Source organism: Vigna radiata, chromosome 8, assembly GCF_000741045.1.
Source record: "Vigna radiata var. radiata cultivar VC1973A chromosome 8, Vradiata_ver6, whole genome shotgun sequence".
Lineage (NCBI taxonomy): Eukaryota > Viridiplantae > Streptophyta > Magnoliopsida > Fabales > Fabaceae > Vigna > Vigna radiata.
The window spans coordinates 42,363,537-42,384,494 of record NC_028358.1 but is presented as its reverse complement, the minus strand read 5'-3'; the positions used below and the strand labels follow the sequence as shown (position 1 = coordinate 42,384,494).

The 20,958-nt window shown below is 32.0% G+C and overlaps 3 protein-coding genes across 4 annotated transcripts; 2 read left to right on the top strand and 1 right to left on the bottom strand.

Moving 5' to 3' along the window:
• Positions 1–1,819: 1,819 nt before the first annotated feature.
• On the bottom strand, positions 1,820–4,432 carry LOC106770690 (transcription factor bHLH113). 2 transcript variants are annotated; one of them, XM_014656487.2, is made up of 5 exons: positions 3,742–4,432; positions 3,541–3,660; positions 3,289–3,351; positions 3,045–3,167; positions 1,820–2,629 (listed from the first exon to the last, which is right to left on the bottom strand). In XM_014656487.2, the coding sequence occupies exons 1-5, from the start codon at positions 4,060–4,062 to the stop codon at positions 2,462–2,464; spliced, it is 795 nt and encodes a 264-aa protein (XP_014511973.1). In that variant the 5' UTR covers positions 4,063–4,432; the 3' UTR covers positions 1,820–2,461. The 2 variants fall into 2 exon arrangements, with proteins under 2 accessions (XP_014511973.1, XP_022640606.1); XM_022784885.1 differs by having other exon boundaries at positions 3,541–3,651; positions 3,742–4,431.
• A 3,177-nt stretch (positions 4,433–7,609) lies between these two features.
• On the top strand, positions 7,610–9,347 carry LOC106769733. Its single transcript, XM_014655468.2, has one exon. The coding sequence runs from the start codon at positions 7,706–7,708 to the stop codon at positions 9,275–9,277; it is 1,572 nt and encodes a 523-aa protein (XP_014510954.1). The 5' UTR covers positions 7,610–7,705; the 3' UTR covers positions 9,278–9,347.
• A 4,932-nt stretch (positions 9,348–14,279) lies between these two features.
• Positions 14,280–20,728, top strand: LOC106772471 (alpha-L-fucosidase 2). The gene is made up of 10 exons (XM_014658891.2): positions 14,280–14,632; positions 15,425–15,570; positions 15,889–16,781; positions 16,990–17,122; positions 17,331–17,489; positions 18,097–18,321; positions 18,405–18,506; positions 18,667–18,802; positions 19,365–19,560; positions 20,135–20,728. Exons 1-10 carry the CDS (start codon positions 14,338–14,340, stop codon positions 20,448–20,450), a joined length of 2,601 nt encoding a protein of 866 aa, XP_014514377.1. The 5' UTR covers positions 14,280–14,337; the 3' UTR covers positions 20,451–20,728.
• Positions 20,729–20,958: the final 230 nt, after the last annotated feature.

The window sequence follows — 20,958 nt, the reverse complement described above, 5'->3', positions numbered from 1 at the left end:
AAATGTTTATCAAAATTTGAAAAATATAAGTACAGAATTAAATAATTTTATTTCTATAGAAGTGTGTAATACATCAATTATGTAAAAAACAATAAGGAAGTATCTAACCATTAGATGAGAGTTTAACTGTCAAATACATGATATTGAATTTTTTTTTCAAATTTTCAATAAATTAGGGGGCTATTTATGTAGAAGAAATTTACTGCAAAATCTTATCTAATATATATAAGAAAAAAGCAACAAGAAGTGTAGATGATACATGTAGTAGCGAAGCTTATAAGGGATAATAAGCTAGTCTTAACTTTGTAAGTGTTTTTAAATTATTTTTAAATTGTCTCCTAAAAATCATTGTAAAACTTATAAAAAATTACTTAAAAGTGAAATCTACGTAAAAATTGGTTAAACAGGTTTAAATAGTAATCTCACATGTTTTTAAAAATGCATTTAGCAATTTAGGTCATATATATATATATATATATATATATATATATATATATATATATATATATATATATATATATATATATATATATATATAAAAGTAATTATTAAACCATTATATTTTAGTAATCAACTTTATAAAATGATTTAATTAAGATAAATATAACTAAGGATATATTTGTTATAAAAGGTATTGTATAGAGACTAACAATAATTATAATTTGTATTATAATCCGTTGAAAAAGTCAAATTATAATTATTGAAACTAAAAAGTATCAAAGAATATTTAAGGAGTTTTACCTCTGTGAACATAATAATTCATTCTGTTTCTTTCTCTTAATTTTCATCAGAAGAGAAAATCTAAATTAAAAATACTCTACAAAAGTAAAATTACAACAGAAATAAGATCACATACTAATTCAAATTCATTAATTATTTCCAATTTCATGCAAGTCAATCAAAAACACATTTTTCTATAATAGCAATGAATTGTTCCAGTAGAACAAAAACACGCGCACCCAGGTCAAAAACAACGTAATTAATAACTCCAACAACATGCTTAGTTTAAAACAAATTCTGCATACATTCATAAACAAAAACACACAATTAATTTCCCCCGTCTATTATTACGCTCTCTTCAATTAATTGCTTTGATGTTTTAAATTCCATTATTTTTCACCAACTTTCCACATTACTAAATGTTAACCATTTTATATACAAATCTAGGAATTCTATCACATGTTCAGTTTTTTTCTTTTTTTAAAGATTCCTTTCAAGAAATCAATAAATTTAATATATTTATAGTAGAATAGTTATTAGGTTTTCTATTTTACTTTCTTTATTTTTGCATTACAATAATGCTTATGTTTAAACTGATTAAATATTAGACGAAAAATAAGGGTATAATTGAGAAAAAAAAAGTGATTAATAATCTTGTTTTGAATTTTGTGAATAATAGTATGCAAATGCATTCCATATTTATTTTTATCATCTTTTGTCATGTTAACATCATAGAAACAATAACATAGATGGTTGTGTTGTGTCACCAACCTTCTCGATTAAATACTTTTATTGTTTTCTTTCTTCCCTTTCTAGAACTGTATTTGACGTATTACCTTTCTTCAAATAATCTCAAATTGCCATTCTCTTTTGTCTTCTCTTTCTAGAAGTGCATATCATGTTATACATTACCTTTCTTTCATTCATCTAAAATTACCATTAAGTTGTCTTTATCTGATCATAAATTAATATAAGATATAATATATAATGTAGAACGTGAAACAGAAAAATCTAGAAGAAACGAAAACTAACTGCTTATTAACCAAAGAAGAAACATCGTGAGTGTTTAGATAACAAGAAGCAAACCAAGGATGTAAAAATTACAAATCGTGATTTTCCCTTTTAATAATGTTGGAAGAAAAATTGCTATATAACTCCGATATCCCATTCATACCAACGATCACCCTGTTACGAATGGTGACATAATATCACGCGTATTCGCGGATATTCTGTTGTCGTAATATTATTTTGTAGAACACTACAAAATGAGACGACACCCACAATAATATACCTTAACACGATTGTTTCGATGGACACAGGTGAAATTTGAAGCGAAATATAGAGAGAAAATATATAATAAAAATATAAGGAATGGTAGAGTGGTAGTTGAGGGTCCCTAAATCCTAGATAAAATATTTGGTTGGTTTGATGTATAGAATAATGATAATATATATATAGATATATAGATATAGTTGTTGTCCTGAGAAAAGGACCTCAAAAAGAGATGTTACATATTTAAGGACAAAATGATGACCTCTGATTTGTACCTCATGTGTGAACTTTGAACCACTCTTGTTAATTGTTATCCCTCTTTGCCATTTCCTGCAGTTTACCTCCTTACCCATCCATCTCCAGATAAGCTGTCATATTGAGTACAACTCCAATTTGGGCAGACATAGGAACCCATTTCCCAAAAGGCTACAAATTTTCAAAACGATTCATTCATCTTCCTTTCTTTTCACTACTTCTTCCCTGATGGTGAAACTTTGTTCCCTATTGCACCAGCTGACCAAAAATCAGCACCGTTGCTACTCGCCACGTGTACGGTGCATCCCACTGGGATCAAGCACAGACCCCTACTCCTCAAGTCCTTCTTCACTTCCTCTTTCTTCTTTTCTCCTTCTTCACCCTGAAATAATGCACACACACCAAATCTCTTCAGTCATCAATACTTACCTTATATATGCGATTCTCTCACACTGTTCACTCTGTTCACTCACTACAAACAACTATCACCATTTTTCAAGTAAGCTATAATATCTGCAGTATTGTCCCCATCAACTGGGCCCTGCAACTCCCACCTTTCCTAGTTTTAGATTTTGTTTACTTCTAATAAATCATACTCATCATCAAGGTTTTCCAAACACGCAATTGCATCCACAATACCAAAGGTTGTGACAAAATTGCCTGTAATCGTGACATCAGTTGCATTTATCAACAGTCTCTCGCAAAGTCAAAACATTGAGACAAAACCATGAATTCAATTAAAAACCTTGCACGATAAAGAATAATGCGAGAATGATGAAATATGGGATGGGACTCACGTGCTGGTGTTCGTGGTGTGACGATGACAAGCTTTGCAAGTAAGGAGAGCACAGGACCTCAACTTGGTCGTGAAGAAACCTTATATATCCCATGGCCTCGTGAAGCACCGATGCTGTATCTGTCTGCACATGCAGTTTCGATCAACACTCAAAATCTCAATTCAGTCAACCCCGTTTTCAATAGACCTTTGGCCACATAAAAATTTACAAAATTCCAATTCTAAAAACACTGCATCTCAGTCACCTTGCCGAAGGGAGAAACAAGCTGTTGTAACGCTGCAATTCTTTCCCCAAGCTTCTCCTTCCTCTGATATTCCAAATAACTCGTCAAACCACACGAAACTATGATAATAACAACCTTTTTAAAAACCATACGACATTTTTTTTATTAGAAAACGACAGGGCGTGTATCTGTCACTGAGAAAAGTTGGAGTTCGAAGTGAAGATAGAGAAGAAAACGACATGCAAACAATCCAAGGTCGATTATTTTCCTCACCTTTGCATGTCCGGTTGAGGTGGGATTCTCTGCTTTGGTCTTTTTAGTTTGTCTCTGGCCTCCAACACCCACCTTGGTGACTGATTCTTGTCCCAACCCATTCCGCTTTTTCTGCAAACTCTTGAAGAAAAGACAAAATGAAAAGCCAAAAAAAGAAGGCAGTTGAGAAGGCAGAAAAGAGAGAAAGAGAGAGCTACATACAGTGGACTTGGGGAGGGAAGTGAAGGCGGTGTTGGTGTAGTTGGAGGAGGAAGCAGAAGAGGAGTCACTGGAAGTGATGACAGATTTCTGAGGGGTGACGATGGTGGGAGGAATGTGGGGTATGGTTTCATGGTCTCCAAAGCATAGCATTTTGGGTGGCTTGTGAAAGGAGAAAAGAGGGGAAGAGGAGAGGGAGTGGTGATCGTAAGAGCAGTGGTGGTGAGGGAGAGGCAATGCAGGTGTTGTTGCATCAAGGTCATCTCCGAATAGTAACTGAGAGAAAGTGGTCCCTGTGAGTTCAAATTCGTCCTTGGGGTCCATGGAAAAAGAATGAGAAAGAGAGTAGCGAGAGAGAAAGAGAAAAAGAAAAAGAGGAAGAAACAAGTGTCCAGTGAGAGAGAGTGTGGAAGGGACATATGTAAATGTTTATGTCGTGAGAGTAGTAATTGGTGAGAAATGTTTGAAAGAAACAAAATTAGAGGGATGGGCTGGGTGGGGTGTGGGAAAGTGGGCTCTTTCCGAGGACGGCTTCGGTTTTCGGCAACCAATGGTCAAACCCACCTGGCCCGAGAAAACCGTGTTTGAGCCCTCCAACGCGTTTTTTCCTCTCACCGCTTCCTCTTCTTTCTTACCTCACCAATCTTACCACGGTTAGTTACTGCTCTACTCTTCAAATTTTGTACCAATTCATTTGTCATCTTCATTTTGCAATAAAATTCCTTTCTTACTCTATCTAACTCTCATGAAAAAAAAAAAAAAATTATAACTTTTCTAATTTTACAGTTTTTTTTCCACTACACTCTAAGAATAGTTTTTTCAATTCTTTTATTAAATATTTTTAAGAGCATTTTTATAATAGAGAAGAGTGGTTTCGATTTTTGTTTTTTATTACAATTGTTTAATCGTGACTAAATAGAGTTTTCCAAATTGGTCAAATAAAACGAATATTTAATTGGTAATCTACTCTTTACATCTACATATCTAGTTTTATTATTCATTTATATATATATTTACAAAATTGAGTCTTTGTTTTTAAAATATAGGAGTAATTTTTTCGTTACATTATGATACATGACATCTTTAATTTATAATTTAACGAAAATAGTTACATTAACTTTATTAAAAAACAAATATTTAAGTAAAAAATATAAGGGAATGGCTGACCTACGTATGAAAACTAAATTTTTAATTCAACTTACGATGCTACTTAAATTTTTTTCCTAATTTTATTATTTGAAAAGAAAATGAAAACGTTTTGTCATAAGCCCGTGCTCAATTAGAATATCAAAATCTAGTAACCATAATTATGAGTCATTTACTGACCCTTCCTTAAATCAATTAAGAAAAATCTGATTTTCACGCGTTAATATATTGTGGATAACTTACAAGGGACGTGCATTTTTCTCCTCCACAAAATATTCTCTTACGTCAAGGATTTTTAAAATTAAGCGCGAATATATATATATATATATATATATATATATATATATATATATATATATATATATATATATATATTTAAAATTAGCATAAAAAATTCGCATCGCCAACTTTCATTAGAGATCGCACGAGCCCAGATCCACCTCTGCACCATTGCGAACAATGTCACAGTGTAGCTTCATCGCATCACAACACACTTTAGCAACCACGTGCGTCGTCAAAAATTGCAGCTACAAATGTAGTGGGGAAGCAGCTCCACGACGCATGATGATGGGTGACGGTGAAAAGGTTTACTGGATGAGATGATTGCTTCACTAAAAATGTCTGATTGAGTAAAAACTAAGAATTTTTCCAAACTTAATTTTAAGTGAATTATTGTTATATTTAGAGTTGTATTCTTCATCTGTGTTGTTATTAATATATTTTTTTTTTCTCTCACTCAATGTTAATTAAAAGAATATATTATTGTAAAATTTTAAAAATAACGGATAAAAAACACTTTTTACTAAAACAACGCTCTATATACCTCAATATTCATTATTTATACATCATTTAAATATAAATTATTCATGTATCAACGTATTTTAGTAGCATATACAAACCAGTATTGCATTTTATTTGTAACTATCATTGCTAAACGTGTTTCCTTAAAACTAAAAGAATAAAATGAAAAACTTATAAATGTTGAATTAAAACAAAATACGTATTGTACTTTTTAACAACACTTGGAGTATTTGATTTGATAAAATTATTAGTTTATTAAATTTATATCAGTGCATCATTTTGAATAGCTGTCAAGTTATATTTCAACTTTTCTTTTATGTAATTATAATAAAAAAATTAACATTAAAAAATCAAAATTAAAGTGATATATTATGACTTTCTAATATATTAAGAAATCATTTTGAATCAAAATTCTAAAAAAAAAATTAACATTAAATTAACATTATTAATTTGTTAATACTTTTTTTTTAAAATGACTTTCTCTTATATATATAACTGATAATGTATGGTATAAAAAGATTGGGATGCTCATTAATAATTTTTAAACAAACTCTTAACACTAACCTTTTTAAACAACACTTGGAGTATTTGGTTTGACAAAATTATTAGTTTTTGAATTATTTAATTAATAAAAAAAAATCTAAGTTACACACGGTGACCTATTTTAGGAATTAATATATTATAAACTACAGACCATCTTAGTTAGATTATAAGTTTTAGTTTGGGATGTTAAGGGTGTTGGGTTATTCCACGACTCAATCTATCTAAATCAAACTCAATTGTTGAGTTTAATTTATGATCAGGTTAAATTCGGCTTAATATACTTTTATACGGATTAGATAAATAACTTAATATGGATAACTTAAAAAACGCTATTGTATTTTTGTTACGAATACATTATATATATATATACATATATATATTTATTTATTTGATCTTTGTTCATTATTATTTCTTATATTTTAACATGCATTTATTGTTTTTAATATACTTTACTCATTATTATTTGTCTATTCCTAAGTTTATCACTCATCATTTTGAATATTTGTCAAGAATTAGTGTAGTGAGAGACTTTTACGGGTTTACGAGCAGTATATTAATTAGTCGATAAAAAAATATGAAAAAAAAATTAATGCTCAATAGATGAAATTTTACATAAAATGACGTCTTGAAATAAAAATAAATAAACATAATTAAAAACAAATTATTAATTTTTGAATAAAAGTTGTTGAGTTTTTAAAAATATAAAATTATAATTAGATAATAATATATTATAAGCTAACTTTATATTAAAAAAAATCTTAATAGTGGTAGGAGTTAACTTCGTGCATCATGAAAACAGATGACATGATATTTGAATTTCTTTTTACATATAAAAATAAAAACTAATAAGACTCTCGAGTATATTGCATTTTATTAATTTGTTTAAAATGACCATCTCTTAAAATAAAAGATATATAACTGATATAATGTATGGTATAAAAAGAGTGGGAGGACGATCATTAATAATTTTTGAAAAGGAAGGAAAATAATTAAATTTGTTTATATATTGTGATTTTTTTAATTATTAAAATACTTGCAATAAGTATTGGATGATTGTAGAAAAGACAAGAAATAATTTGATTTATATATCTGTTTGTGTGATTGATAAAGCTCGTTGGAAACTTCACTGGGCCACACGTGGCCCGTAAACTAACCATGACAAAACCTGAGTCTACGTATGCAGTTATCAGATGGACATGAGAAGAAATTGGAGTGAATTCTACAGCCATAGAAGTAGCAGAACATGAAGACAGAGAAAATGAAAGAAAAGTGGCGCCATCAATGAATCCAACCTACAACCTCAAATACGACACAAAGCTTCCCTTACAACCACCAGTTCCTCATCCCTGCGTGGCTTAAACTGCTTCCAAGTTGGCAACCCCGTTATCGTTCGTTCGCTCCTTAAAACCCCGTTCCCTCTTCCACATAACCTACCCTAACCTCTCCCCACACACTCCACACCCCACTAGCAAACACCATGGATGTTTGGTCATGGATATGTGAGCTCCCCAACTCGCTGGAGTGGACCGAGTCTGACTCGCCACTCATGTTCGAACTGGCGAGTGAAGAGAAAGACAACTCAGTTCGTTCCATCCACCTCAAAGCTGATAGAACCTCCGGGTCTGACTCCGAAGCGGTGGTCACCTTCACCGTATGCTTGCAAGGCTTTCACCCACACAACGCCCACAAGCCTCTGTGGGTCTCCGAAAAGTGCCACCTTTCATCACAAAACCCCTTCCTCCCTCTCCTTCTCCAACTGCTGCAAGAAATCATATCCAGCTCTCCCACGGCGCACGATAGCACCTGCCCCCGCTCCCAGCTGCAGAAACTCAAGCCCGACCCCATCGCATGGATCATGGACTCTCACACACCCGAGTCCCTCTCCACCTTCTTCAACCTCGTCTTCACCATGCGCCTCTTCTGGCTCTGCGCGTTCCAAGCGCCCCCCGAAGCCGGCTCCCTCTACTTCCACTCACTCCTCACTCCCACCCTCCAAACGTCGTCCAAACTCGCCTCCGTTCTCCGCACCTTCTTTATCACCGTTGGAGTCGACACCGAACTTTGCTTCATGCGCACCCTCGGTTACATCATAACAAAACTGCACATGATAAAAGAACTGAGCATAGGGTTAGGTTTAAAAACGCTTTTGCCTTCTCCCAGATTCTCTTACGCGACGGAGGCTCACGGTCTTTGGATTCTGAAGGGATACTCCCCGGTGATGAATATGAAACTGGTGCGAAGCAACGCTCAAAAAAGTCAATTCTGCAGCATCGACGCTAAGGAGTCCATTCTCCGTTACGCTCTGGCGCACCACCAACTCGAGGCACACGTGCAGATAGAGTACACCGTTGGATTCTGCGACGGGTACATCCAGGTTCGTGCACGGTTGGATAACATACGCCTCCAGGTGGCGAGGCTAGGTTTCAACCAAAACGACGAAGTGGATTTCCTCGAGGAGAAACACTTTCCGTCCCGTGTTCGAGTGTGGGTTGGCCCGGAGATAGGAGCGACTTATTGTGGCGGGCTGAGCTTGGGCCGGTCGACGGAGAACAAAGAGATCGAAGTGGAACTCCAAAAGGTAGTGAAGGGTAATTTGGAGAAGTCTGAGGGTTCTAACGTGACAGCGTCGGCGAGGTCGTCGAGGAAGACACGAAGTAGGAGTTGGAGAATGGACCAAGACGCGGAAGGCAACGCGGCCATATTCGACGTGGTTTTGCATGATAATGTTACGGGCCTGGAAGTGGGATCGTTGAAGGGGACAAGTGAAACGGGTGATGAGCGTGTTCATGGACTGAGAGGGCGATATGTGAGGGGAAACAGAGCGTTTACTAAAAGCGGATCGGTGATTATTGCAGGAGATGAATATGGAGAGGAAGTGGGCTGGAGACTGAGCAAAGAGATGGAAGGGAGTGTCTTGAAGTGGAGAATTGGTGGAGAGTTTTGGCTTAGCTATTTGCCCAACCAAACCAAGGGTTCTTATTATGAAACTAGGTATATTGAGTGGTGTGATGAAGTTGACTTGCCTCTTATTCATGCCAAAACATCCTAGGCAACCATTTATGACTAGTTTAACTTCTCAGCACGACAAGTTTATGTCCTAATCTATGTACAATAAACTTGGAAACTATGTCTGTTATGGTTCTATTTCTGCAACACCCAGTAGCCATTAGAGCACTATAGTTAAACAAACGTTTTATGTGTCATTTTGTAGTTCCATAGCCATTAGAGCACTATATGTACATATAGTAAGGTCGTATACTCATGTCAAGTAGTTGTAAGACTCATTTCCAAGTCTTTTTAATATAATTTTTATGAAGTTTTAGTTTGGTTTTTATGATTAAATCCTTAAATTTTATCCTATATAATCAATATATTTCAATAAAATATTTTATAAAATTTAGATGTTAAGTTTAGTATGCTTCTATCACTCGAAGTGTACAAATGCAAGGTATTAGAGATAACAAATAAGCATGTATTAATCGTGTAAAAATATTAGTATTGGATATATCATCATTGTCTTCATACTCAATTAAATACTCATCTTATTATTTTATTTTATTTTTAAAGCATTAAAACACCTCTAATTTATTAGGAAGTTTAATAAATCTATAACATTAACTTTTTTCTTATTGTAACTTAATTATAACACGTGATTTTTTTATGATTTGACTTTTATTCAATTATTATTTGATATTTATATAATTATAATTATTATTTATTTTTTATATTTAATTTAAAAAAATGTATAATTTTACATTAAATACTTAATGATTTAATAATATCATGTTTTATTTAATGTGTTTTTTTATTCTTTTTAAGTACTTAATTAATATTTAAAATAATACATGAGTGACTACACCATGCACAGAAATCAGAATATTAGAATGATTTTATACCTGTGAAAATGGATATTGGATAGTCAAATCTAACCCAGTGTTATATCATGCTATGTATCAAGAGCCATCTTACTAAAATACTATTAGAATATGATTATCTTTTCATAATATTTTATATATATAATACTTATAATTAAAATGATTTCAACGGGTGTTTTTATTTCATCAATTCAAAATTAACCCAATCCTCGTAAATTGTAATACATGATTTAAAAAATAATGTTCTTACTTTTCAATATTTGTTTTACTTTTATTTTTAGAAATCCATCTCTTAAGGCTGGTGCTGTGTGAAGATGAGAAAGAGAGAAAATTAGAGAAGAGCGAAAGAAAAACATAAGAGGGAAAGAATAAAGAGAGAGGGGTGAGTTAGGGGGCTCACAGATCTTCTTGTCTGTCACTTTTAAATATCTCTTATAAATTTACACCTATATTAAATTTGAATATATTTTTTTAAATATCAATATGATAGTACAACTTGGTATTTATTAGTTTTTAGTCTATATACTTGTATACGATCTTTATGTTTAGTCCTTATTAATTTTTAAAACTATTTATTTTAGAATTTACGGGGGATAGTTTTTAATCCTCCTCATCCGAATTTGAAAGAAATAAAATAAAAGATAAAACATATTTTAGTCTCTGTTATTGGGGATTTTTATTTTTAGATAAAGTTTGTGCAGAGTTATAAATTTGTCAAAAAACACTAATACGATTAAATGAGTATGTGTGTATTACATATTTTTTATATCTTTTTTATTATTCTTAACTATTAATTTGTATATTAGTCAATAATTCACTTTGCTATTATCTTGATCAGATTTTTTAAAAACCACTACAATCGCTGTTTATTAGAATAAAAAATTATATACCAAGCGTAATGCAATATATTATACGTACGACTATTATACACAATAATTGCTTAACTAATTTTTTTTATACGAGTATATATTTTAATTTTGTAATACAACTATAAAATAATTATATTCGATGTATTGTTTTTAGATGTTAAAAAGTATTAACATTTGATGTATTATACTTACTGTAGGATTTTTTATTTTTTATTTTTATATGGGTGATGAAATCCACTTGAGGTATGCTGTGATCGTTGTTAGTTTAACTAATTTTATATACGACGAAATTGAATACAGCATTTAATCAATTTTAAGAATTATAACATTATACTTAAAAAATTTTAGTTGGTCAATATAATATGATTATGTTTAAATGTTTTTTTAACTATGTTGATATACTTTTCTTTTCATATTTACATTGATTTATTTACTTATATTTAAATAAATCATAAGCGATGTATAGATGTATGACAACGAACTAAAATCAAAGATTAAAATAATTGTATGCATAAGATATATTCTAGCATGTTAAAATAGAAAGGATTAGTACAGTACCCTTTCCATAATTAAATGTTCCATGATTTTGTGATAAGATTAATACCCTTATCGGTTACCCATAATTAGACCTACCACGAGTTAAGACCTTCCATTATGATTGATCATTAGTAATTATAATTTCCATTATTACATTGGTGCTACCGCTTTTTCATTTTTGTCTATTAGAAATTATTCTTGTATTTCATATATTTTTAAAATTATGAAAATGAGATAGAAAATAGTGGAAAATTGTTCCTGTATCTGTCTTTGACTATGATTATTGAAATAATTTAAAGAATGAAACCATAATAGATTTTAAATTTCTATTGTTTTTATTTTTTTTGTTTTTAAAATTAAAAAAATTTGTGCATACGATTAAAAACAAATTTAATAAGCATATTAATTTTAAAATTTTTTAATAGTTAAACTGTGGAGGATAGAAATATTTCATTTATGGATATTATACGATAATTTTCATTTGTTAATTGACTTGAAATAAGTAATACTGGTTTTATTTTATTAAATGAGTTGACAATTCACAATATAAGGCATCTTCTATTCAATTTTCCCAAATAGGAGTTAGTTGAGTATTGACTTACTGCAAATGCAAAACTGTTTGGTAGTAGGTCTGCAAGTCTTATTGTTCCTTTTAGAAATTATAATAAAGTAAACATTCATAGAGAAAAAACTACCTTGTCAATTCACATATTTAATTTAGTCCGCGAGTAAAAAATAAATTATTTTGTGAATCCATTATAGACAAAATTATTCATTATCTTTTAATCGATCATATGAAATAAATTTTATACGAATGGGGAAAAAGGTTTTTAAAATAATTCATTTCATTTAAACAACATTGATATAGGAAAAAGCTTAACATTATTTTATAGAACATTTGATGGAGTTTCTCTCAAAAGGACACCGAGAGTGAATATTGGATAGCTGTCGTTGATCTCCCACGCCTTTCACAACTCCCATCACATGCAAATCATAATATATCCCCATTTTTAATCCAACAAAGAAACAAACACCATTTTTCGAGGTTGATGTCACACCATGTATCACTATATCAAACTATTATAAACTTTAGTCCTACTGTTGGATTTTAAAACGTGGGAGTTTTTATAAATCATCCATTATTAGATTTACAATTCTGAATTTTGTTTTCTATGCTATTTTTTCTGTTAAATTTATTTTTAAATTTTTTATTAGAATTGTTAAATTTTCTTGTACTTGAATTTTTTTTATAAATTATTAGTTAATTAAATAAGACATTTTTAATAACATATAAGTTAGTAAGATTTGTTATGTTGAGTAGTTGCATTGTGGGGTGGGTTCCCAGAAAAATAGACAGTCAGTGTGGACCTGCAAACGCGTGTCTAATTTAAAGCAGTCGCTGATACTTCTGTTCATTTACAGCTAATTTTGATTAGTTGCTTTATCATTTCATATTACATTATTAGCAATTCATGTAATATAAATTATTTGAAACAAAGCAACTAAATAAAATAAATTCGATTTTAAATATAGAAAAACTATATTAAAAAGGGAATACAATATTGTATTTTTTTTATTGCGAATAACCTTTTAAACCAAATATATCATTGAAACAAGTGATGGCTTTTTTATCTCCTTCATATCTATACTTTAATATCACGAAATGCTTTTTTTTAATTAAACGATAAGAAATCAGACAAAAATCCCTTTGAGTTATTTATCTACACTGATTTTTTCTTATTTGTTTTCCTAATTTAATCTGTAAATAAAGTTTTCTTTTTAAATTAAAGTAATTATTTTATTATTTTTATCCTTTAAATGATTTATTTTTTAAAATTTCACTATTTTTTATTTGGTTTTTTTAAACTTAATTATTTTTTGAAAATATTATAAAAAATATTTATAATAAACTTATAAAAAAATATTTACATTTAATTTTATAGTTATAATAATAATAATAAATTCATTAAATTTGTTATCATAAAGAAAAGTGGATACAGCTCATGTTCTTTCGATATCATCATAAAGAAAAGTAATTATTTAATTTTTAAATTAAAATAACTCTTTTATCTTTAAAGAGTTATTTATTTAAATTGAATTATTCTTTTAAACTAAACTATTATCTACAATTGCATCATTCGTTTGATCTATATAATTATCTTAATTTTGAATTTTGTTTTTTTATAGAAAATTGCAATTTTAGTATCTATACCAAAAGATTTAAAATTTATTTTAATCGACATTGTTAATCTTGAATAAGAAAACAAAAATTTTATTAGTCTATAAAAAACGTAACATTATCATAATAGTTTTCTAAAATATGAAATTTAAATTAGTTATTTTAGTTCCCAGTTGATTTTTTTTCTTAGAAAATGCTTAAATATATTTTTGTTCTTCAAAAGTTTAATTTTTTTGTATTTAGTCTCCATGAAAAAAATTTTACGATGAAAAAAAATCTAAGCACGAAAAGGAAATTTAAGAATATTTTAAAAATCAACATAAAAAAAAATAGAATACAGATAAGTATTTTAAATTAAATGACCATAAATAATTTTAAAAAATACATCAGTTATTGGCTCAGCGAGACAATAATTAATCTAGCAGAAGAACTAAAACGCGTGAAAGTTCGACATTTTTTGTTTAAAATGTTATTAATGGTAAATATTGAAATAAAAAGCGTACATAAAATAAATTTGCAATTTCCTCTGAGTGGGGGAATGAATGTTAAAATAGTGAGAAATCTGAAGAAGTAGAAGACAAGGTACAATAATTTGTGGTATAAAATAGTATGTGGAAACTGAAAGTGATGAGGTTCATTCAGAGTAGAGATGCCAACAGCTATGAAGGTTCTTGTCCACCGACTTCTGATGTCCTTCGTCTTCTCTTGCTTACTGTGTTGGGCAATGCAAGATGGAGTACAGGCTACGGTGCGCAGCACTCCACAGAGTACATGGTGGAAGCCACTTTCAAGCAATGCAGGGGATGATGACTCTCCTCCAAGGCCCTTGAAGGTTACTTTCGCTGGGCCTGCAACTCACTGGACAGATGCCATCCCCATTGGCAATGGCCGTCTCGGTGCCATGGTTTGGGGTGGCGTACCCTCCGAACTTCTCCAGCTCAATGGTATTCTTGCTTTCAAACTCTAATCTGGAAAACTTTCGCTTTAATTGTCGTTACTTCGATCCAAAGGCCAATGAAAGTGATGTTCTTGTTATATGGTAGTCGTAAGAGTTATAAACTATGTTTTATTTCCCGTTTAATAATTTTTTATACCCTTTGCCACTAACTGACCCTGTATAAGTAACATTCTTAAAACTCACTGAGTTTGTGATTAATGGTGTGAACGACAAAACACACCTGCGTATTATCCTTAATTCCTTCAAGATCTTTGTTGGAATCCAATTGTACGTACGGGACTTGAGTCCCGATTTGAAGTATGGCATTCTGGTGTGGGGTTTGCTCTCCACCTAGAAAGGGTTGTTTTTTCTGGTGTGGTTTTACTGAGGTTCTTTTCTTTGGATTTTTTTTTTTTTTTTTTGTTAAAGACCTGTAAGAATAAAAAATGATGAAGAGAAGTGAATTAAGCTTCTTTCATGAGCTCAAACTAGCTATCATTAAGTTAATTTATAAAAACTTATTACTTTTTCTAAAAGTTTTAATCAGGTGGAAACTAAAATTAGCTTATGAGAGGAACTTAGTTTTTTTATTTATTTATTTTTTCTTATTTTCTTCTTCTGTAAGTATTTTTTCGTCTAATGGGTGTCACTATAGGCATTTGTACTTGTGAACTTATATAAGTGGGATGAAATGCGAGAACATGGTCATGGTTTACTATTTTATGCAAGGTGAAACCAATCAGTTATGTCTCTCTCTTTCGTGAAGCATTCTAATGTGAAGATTTAAATTTTCTTGTAGAGGATACACTTTGGACTGGGATCCCTGGAGACTACACCAACAAAAGTGCTCCACAAGCACTGGCTGAAGTCAGAAAGCTTGTTGATGATAGAAAATTCTCTGAAGCTACCGCAGCAGCTGTCAAGCTGTCAGGAGAGCCTTCCGATGTATGTAATATGTCTCAATTCATATAACCATCCTTGCTCTAAGTTTCGAAGAACTATATACTATTTACTGACCCGATGTCAGGGGTTGACAACCCGGTAATATGATATATGAACAGTGGAATCTGATTAGTTGCTATTTTCTACAATACAAATCTCATAATTTTGTTATTCAACTAGAACTCCATTCATTCCTCCAGGCCCCCTTTTAAATGTGTGCTTATTAGTGCTCTCATTTGGACTATGGATTGGTGCATGAGTTAAGGAAACTTTATACAATCTTGGTACTCATTTTCCTGACTGTTGTTTTTTGACATGAAGGTATACCAACTTCTCGGTGATATCAAGATAGAGTTTCATGATTCCCATCTTAAATATTCAAAGGAGTCTTATTACAGGGAGCTGGATTTGGATACTGCTACCGCAAAAGTAAAATACTCTGTGGGTGATGTAGAATTTACTAGAGAGCATTTTGTTTCTAATCCAGACCAAGTAATAGTGACAAGGTTGTCTGCAAGCAAACCTGGGTCATTATCATTTACAGTGTATTTTGATAGCAAAATGCATCATGATTCAAAGGTAAGTGGCCAAAATCAGATAATAGTTGAAGGGAGATGTCCTGGTAGTAGGATCCGACCGAGACTGAATTCAATTGACAATCCAATGGGGATTCGGTTTTCTGCAGTTTTTGATATGCAGATTAGTAACGGGGTTATAGAAGTTTTAGATGATAGGAAGCTAAAAGTTGAAGGTTCAGATTCGGCTATTTTGCTTTTGACAGCTTCTTCTTCCTTTGATGGCCCATTTACTATGCCTGAAGACTCAAAGAAGGACCCTACTTCTGAGTCCCTCAGTAAAATGAAGTCTGTGAAAAGTTTTTCTTATGCTGATCTTTATGCACGACACTTAGATGACTATCAAAATCTATTTCACCGCGTCTCATTGCAACTCTCTAAAAGCTCAAAGACTGGTTTGGGAAAATCTGTTTTCTACAAAAGGCAGTCAGTTTCCTCCCAAACAAACATCTCTCAAAAGGAGGGTGACACCATTCCAACTTCAGCAAGAGTCAAATCTTTTCAAACTGATGAGGACCCTTCCTTTGTTGAGCTTTTGTTTCAATATGGTCGATATCTCCTAATCTCTTGTTCACGTCCTGGATCTCAGGTGGCAAACCTACAGGGTATCTGGAACAAAGATGTTGAGCCTGCATGGGAGTATGTTTTCCCTTCTCTTTTTCATCCCTCATCTAGCAATAAATAAATAAATAAGTAAATAAAAAGGAAATTGTATACTATAGTTTTTTGTTTATAAGGTTGCGTAGAGTTTTTTCATGGATATGAAGTATTAAATATAATACGTAGAAGTACTTTCACGAACAATTGCTGTGAGTTTGTAATTTGTCTCTTTTTGTACTTCATCCAGTGGTGCTCCTCACTTGAACATTAATCTTCAAATGAATTATTGGCCAGCCCTTTCTAGCAACCTACACGAGTGTCAAGAGCCCTTATTTGATTTCATTTCGTCTCTGTCAGCCAATGGTAAAAAAACTGCAAAGGTATTTTGTTCTTTTCCCTCTTGCTTTGATATTATTCTTGGCATTGTATTTCAGAAAGAGATCCACCCTTTCTGCTATTAGTAACTTTATATCCTGTATAGCAAAACAAAAAGACAAGAAAATATAGTCTACTGTATTACCATTTGCCCACCGTGCCCCTGAATTTTATATGCTCTATCCATACTTTCCTTTGATCTTTTGCATACAGGTGAACTATGAAACAAATGGTTGGGTTGCACATCAAGTTTCTGACATATGGGCTAAAACATCACCAGATAGAGGTGAGGCTGTTTGGGCTTTATGGCCTATGGGTGGAGCTTGGCTTTGTGCCCATTTATGGGAGCATTATACTTATACAATGGACAGAGTAAGTTCAGATTTTTCAGAAAAATATCTAAGCCTCGATTTAAAAGTATTGACTCAAAACTGATCTTGTGAAACGAGTTGTTTATACTTGTACAGTTGCCTATTTCATGCATGCAATTGTCTGCTTCTATTTTCATGGTATAACTATGTGTTGGACCTGAAATATTGAAAGAGGTTATTCATCTTCATATCATGATAGGGTTCTCTATATGACCAGTTGATCTATTTTTTGTTATTATGATTTATGAACTCAATATAATTTCAAAATTGATACAAATCCAAATATTGCCTTGTTCAGCTGTGACAAATAATAATTCCAGGGAGCAACATACTGTTTTCAAATGGATTTTCAAACCACAACCAACAACTTCAATTATAGATTTCAAGTTTCGTATAAGGATGGAACTTATTTACTGCTATTATTACCAATGAACCTTTGGGGTTATAAATATAGACTTGTTATTAGATACCCATTATCATGGCACATATAGCTATATTTTTACTGTAAATGATATATTCGTAAATTGTATCTGTTTTTTTGTACTATCTTGTGTGTGTATTAATTACTAGGTAAGTGATGGTTGAATTTTATTTTTTTTTTATATTAGGATTTTCTTAAAAATAAAGCATACCCTTTGTTGGAAGAATGTACATCATTTTTGTTGGATTGGTTGATTGAAGGCCGTGGTGGATTATTAGAAACTAACCCATCAACTTCACCAGAGCACATGTTCACTGCACCAGACCGAAAGCCTGCTAGTGTGAGCTACTCATCAACCATGGACATTTCAATCATAAAAGAAGTTTTCTCTATAATCATTTCTGCTGCTGAGGTGAGAATGATCTTAATACTCAAACCGATACTGGTTTCATATTATCCCAATTTTGTCTTGGTCACTAAATATCTGAAAAACAGGTTTTGGGAAGACACGATGACGCAATCATCAAAAGAGTCACTATGTATCAGTCTAAGCTTCCTCCGACAAAACTTTCTAGAGATGGTTCCATTATGGAATGGGTAAGAAATTATATTTATTATCTGTATTCCTTCCCTCCATCCATTGAATATCCATTTGGCCAGTTCTTGTCATCTGATATTTTGTTCTGATTTGCAACGAACAAGTTTGACTATTTGCCAGCAATTCCATGTTAACTATAGCGCCTTATTTATTTTGCAGGCAGAAGATTTTGAGGACCCAGATGTACATCATCGACATGTTTCACATCTGTTTGGACTATTTCCCGGGCACACGATTAGTCTTGAGAAAACTCCAGTCCTCTGTAAAGCTGTGGAATCTAGTCTAATTAAAAGAGGTCTTTTATGAGAACTTTATGAGCTAAAATCATTCAATAGATAATATTTTTTTCATGCAATATGTCTGGAACTTATTCATTATGTTGAAATTTCAGATTCTTAGAAAAGTTGAAACAGCCATATATAATTATCAACAGGTTTAATTACTCATTTTTTTTCCCATAAATTTACAACTTTTAGTTTCTATACTTAAAAATGATTCCATTTAGTAACAAAATTTTTTATGATCATTTTAATTCTTTAGTCTCTAAGACTAACACGGATTAAAAATGGTTGTATAGTAATTATAATACTCTCTAATAGTTGTGTCTTTTTGCTTATGAATAGCTGAAGTGATTTTTGGTGTTGAGACTAGAGAGATTATTTTCAACTATGTGTCAGCTTAAAGCCTCTCTAGTTAGTTTAGTTGACGACTGTAACGGTTCTCCAGTAATTATTTTTACTTCTACGAAAGCAGGGATTTGTATGTTTATGTTCAACCTTTTATAGGACGAGATACATAATGTAAATCTGTGTTCTTTTTCGTTCAATAGTAGTTAACATTCTCACTCTGTATTACAGGAGATGATGGCCCAGGATGGTCGACAACTTGGAAAGCTTCATTGTGGGCACATCTTCATAATAGTGAGCATGCGTATCGTATGATAAAACACTTGATTGTATTGGTAGACCCTGATCATGAAAGTGATTACGAAGGAGGACTTTATAGCAACCTGTTCACAACACATCCCCCTTTTCAGATTGATGCTAACTTTGGGTAAGGCTCAATATTTTGTAAGGACTGTAAGGTATCTTGTCAATTGCACTTTCATCACTTAAAAAGCTTGGGCTGTATATTTATTCTCTCTCATATCTGGGTAAGGAAGGAGTAGTTCTGCTGTTGCAGAAACGGTTAAGTTTCCATACCAACAGTAGAATTTCAATTTCTATACGTCATGTTAAGGCTTCAACTTTTGTTTCATGAGTTCCCTGTTTTTTGATAAATCTGCCTACTGATGCAAGTTTTTTTCCGTTTCTAAACATTTGTGTGGTTATCGTATCTTGTTGAATATATACCATTGCATCTTACAACATTCATTATAACCCAGGACTTCCCTTAATTTCTTCTATAACATCTTACACAGCATAACTGAGCAATTCCATAACTGTGAAAAAATTCATTACATTCTAAATCTTTAAGTGGACCCTCAGGAATAGTAGTATTCTGTTTACTTCACCCATATTCTTGGTAGTTAAATGCAGAAATAGAAACGTAGCCTGGATGAGACTATCGCTTTAGCTTTAGCAACTACGTGAACTCCTGATAGAAAAAAAGCTCTTTTTGGTGGCAGTTTTTCTGGAGCAATAGCAGAAATGCTTGTTCAGAGCACAATGAAGGACCTTTACTTGCTTCCAGCATTGCCAGGCGATAAATGGGCCAATGGTTGTGTGAAAGGATTGAAAGCTCGTGGCGGGGTAACAGTCAACATTTGCTGGAAAGAAGGAGATCTAAGTGAAGTTGGGCTTTGGTCAGAAAGGCTGAATTCCCAAGTAAGACTACATTATAGAGGAACCGTGGTCTTAACAAGTTTATCACCTGGCAGAGTTTACTCATATAATAACCTATTGAAGTGCGTGAGGACATACTCTCTCCCTCAGAAAAGTTAATCCTTCAATATTCTAATAATACTTCTAAGTAACAGGCATTGCTTTTTGCAATTTGTCATGGGTTCAATATTGGATGCAGTTTACTGGATCAAGATACATTTATCTTGTTTCCTAAGATTATTCTTTTCATATAGCTGCTGAGCATGTAATTTAACCAATATTTTTGTTTTCATTGATATATTTGTTTTACGGTTTAATGCGTAAAATCTGTGTAATGCTGTTGTCATTTTAGTATTCAACTTCACTCGAATTCAATGGATCATAGATATTCTGCTGTTGTCTAGGTGTTTATGTTTGAATATGAATTGGGAGAATTAAAAAGGTTTTGGAATTTGCTGCATGGAAGTTTAATAAGCACATGTCAATTTCTTTTATCTAAACTAAACACAGGTCAGGCTTTCCAAATTAGAGTAAAGGTTGAGGAATGTGACTTTGCCATGGCTCTCATTTTCCTAAGAGCTTTTGGGAATGTAAAATAATAATAAAAGAAAGACTAGAGTGAGCTTTT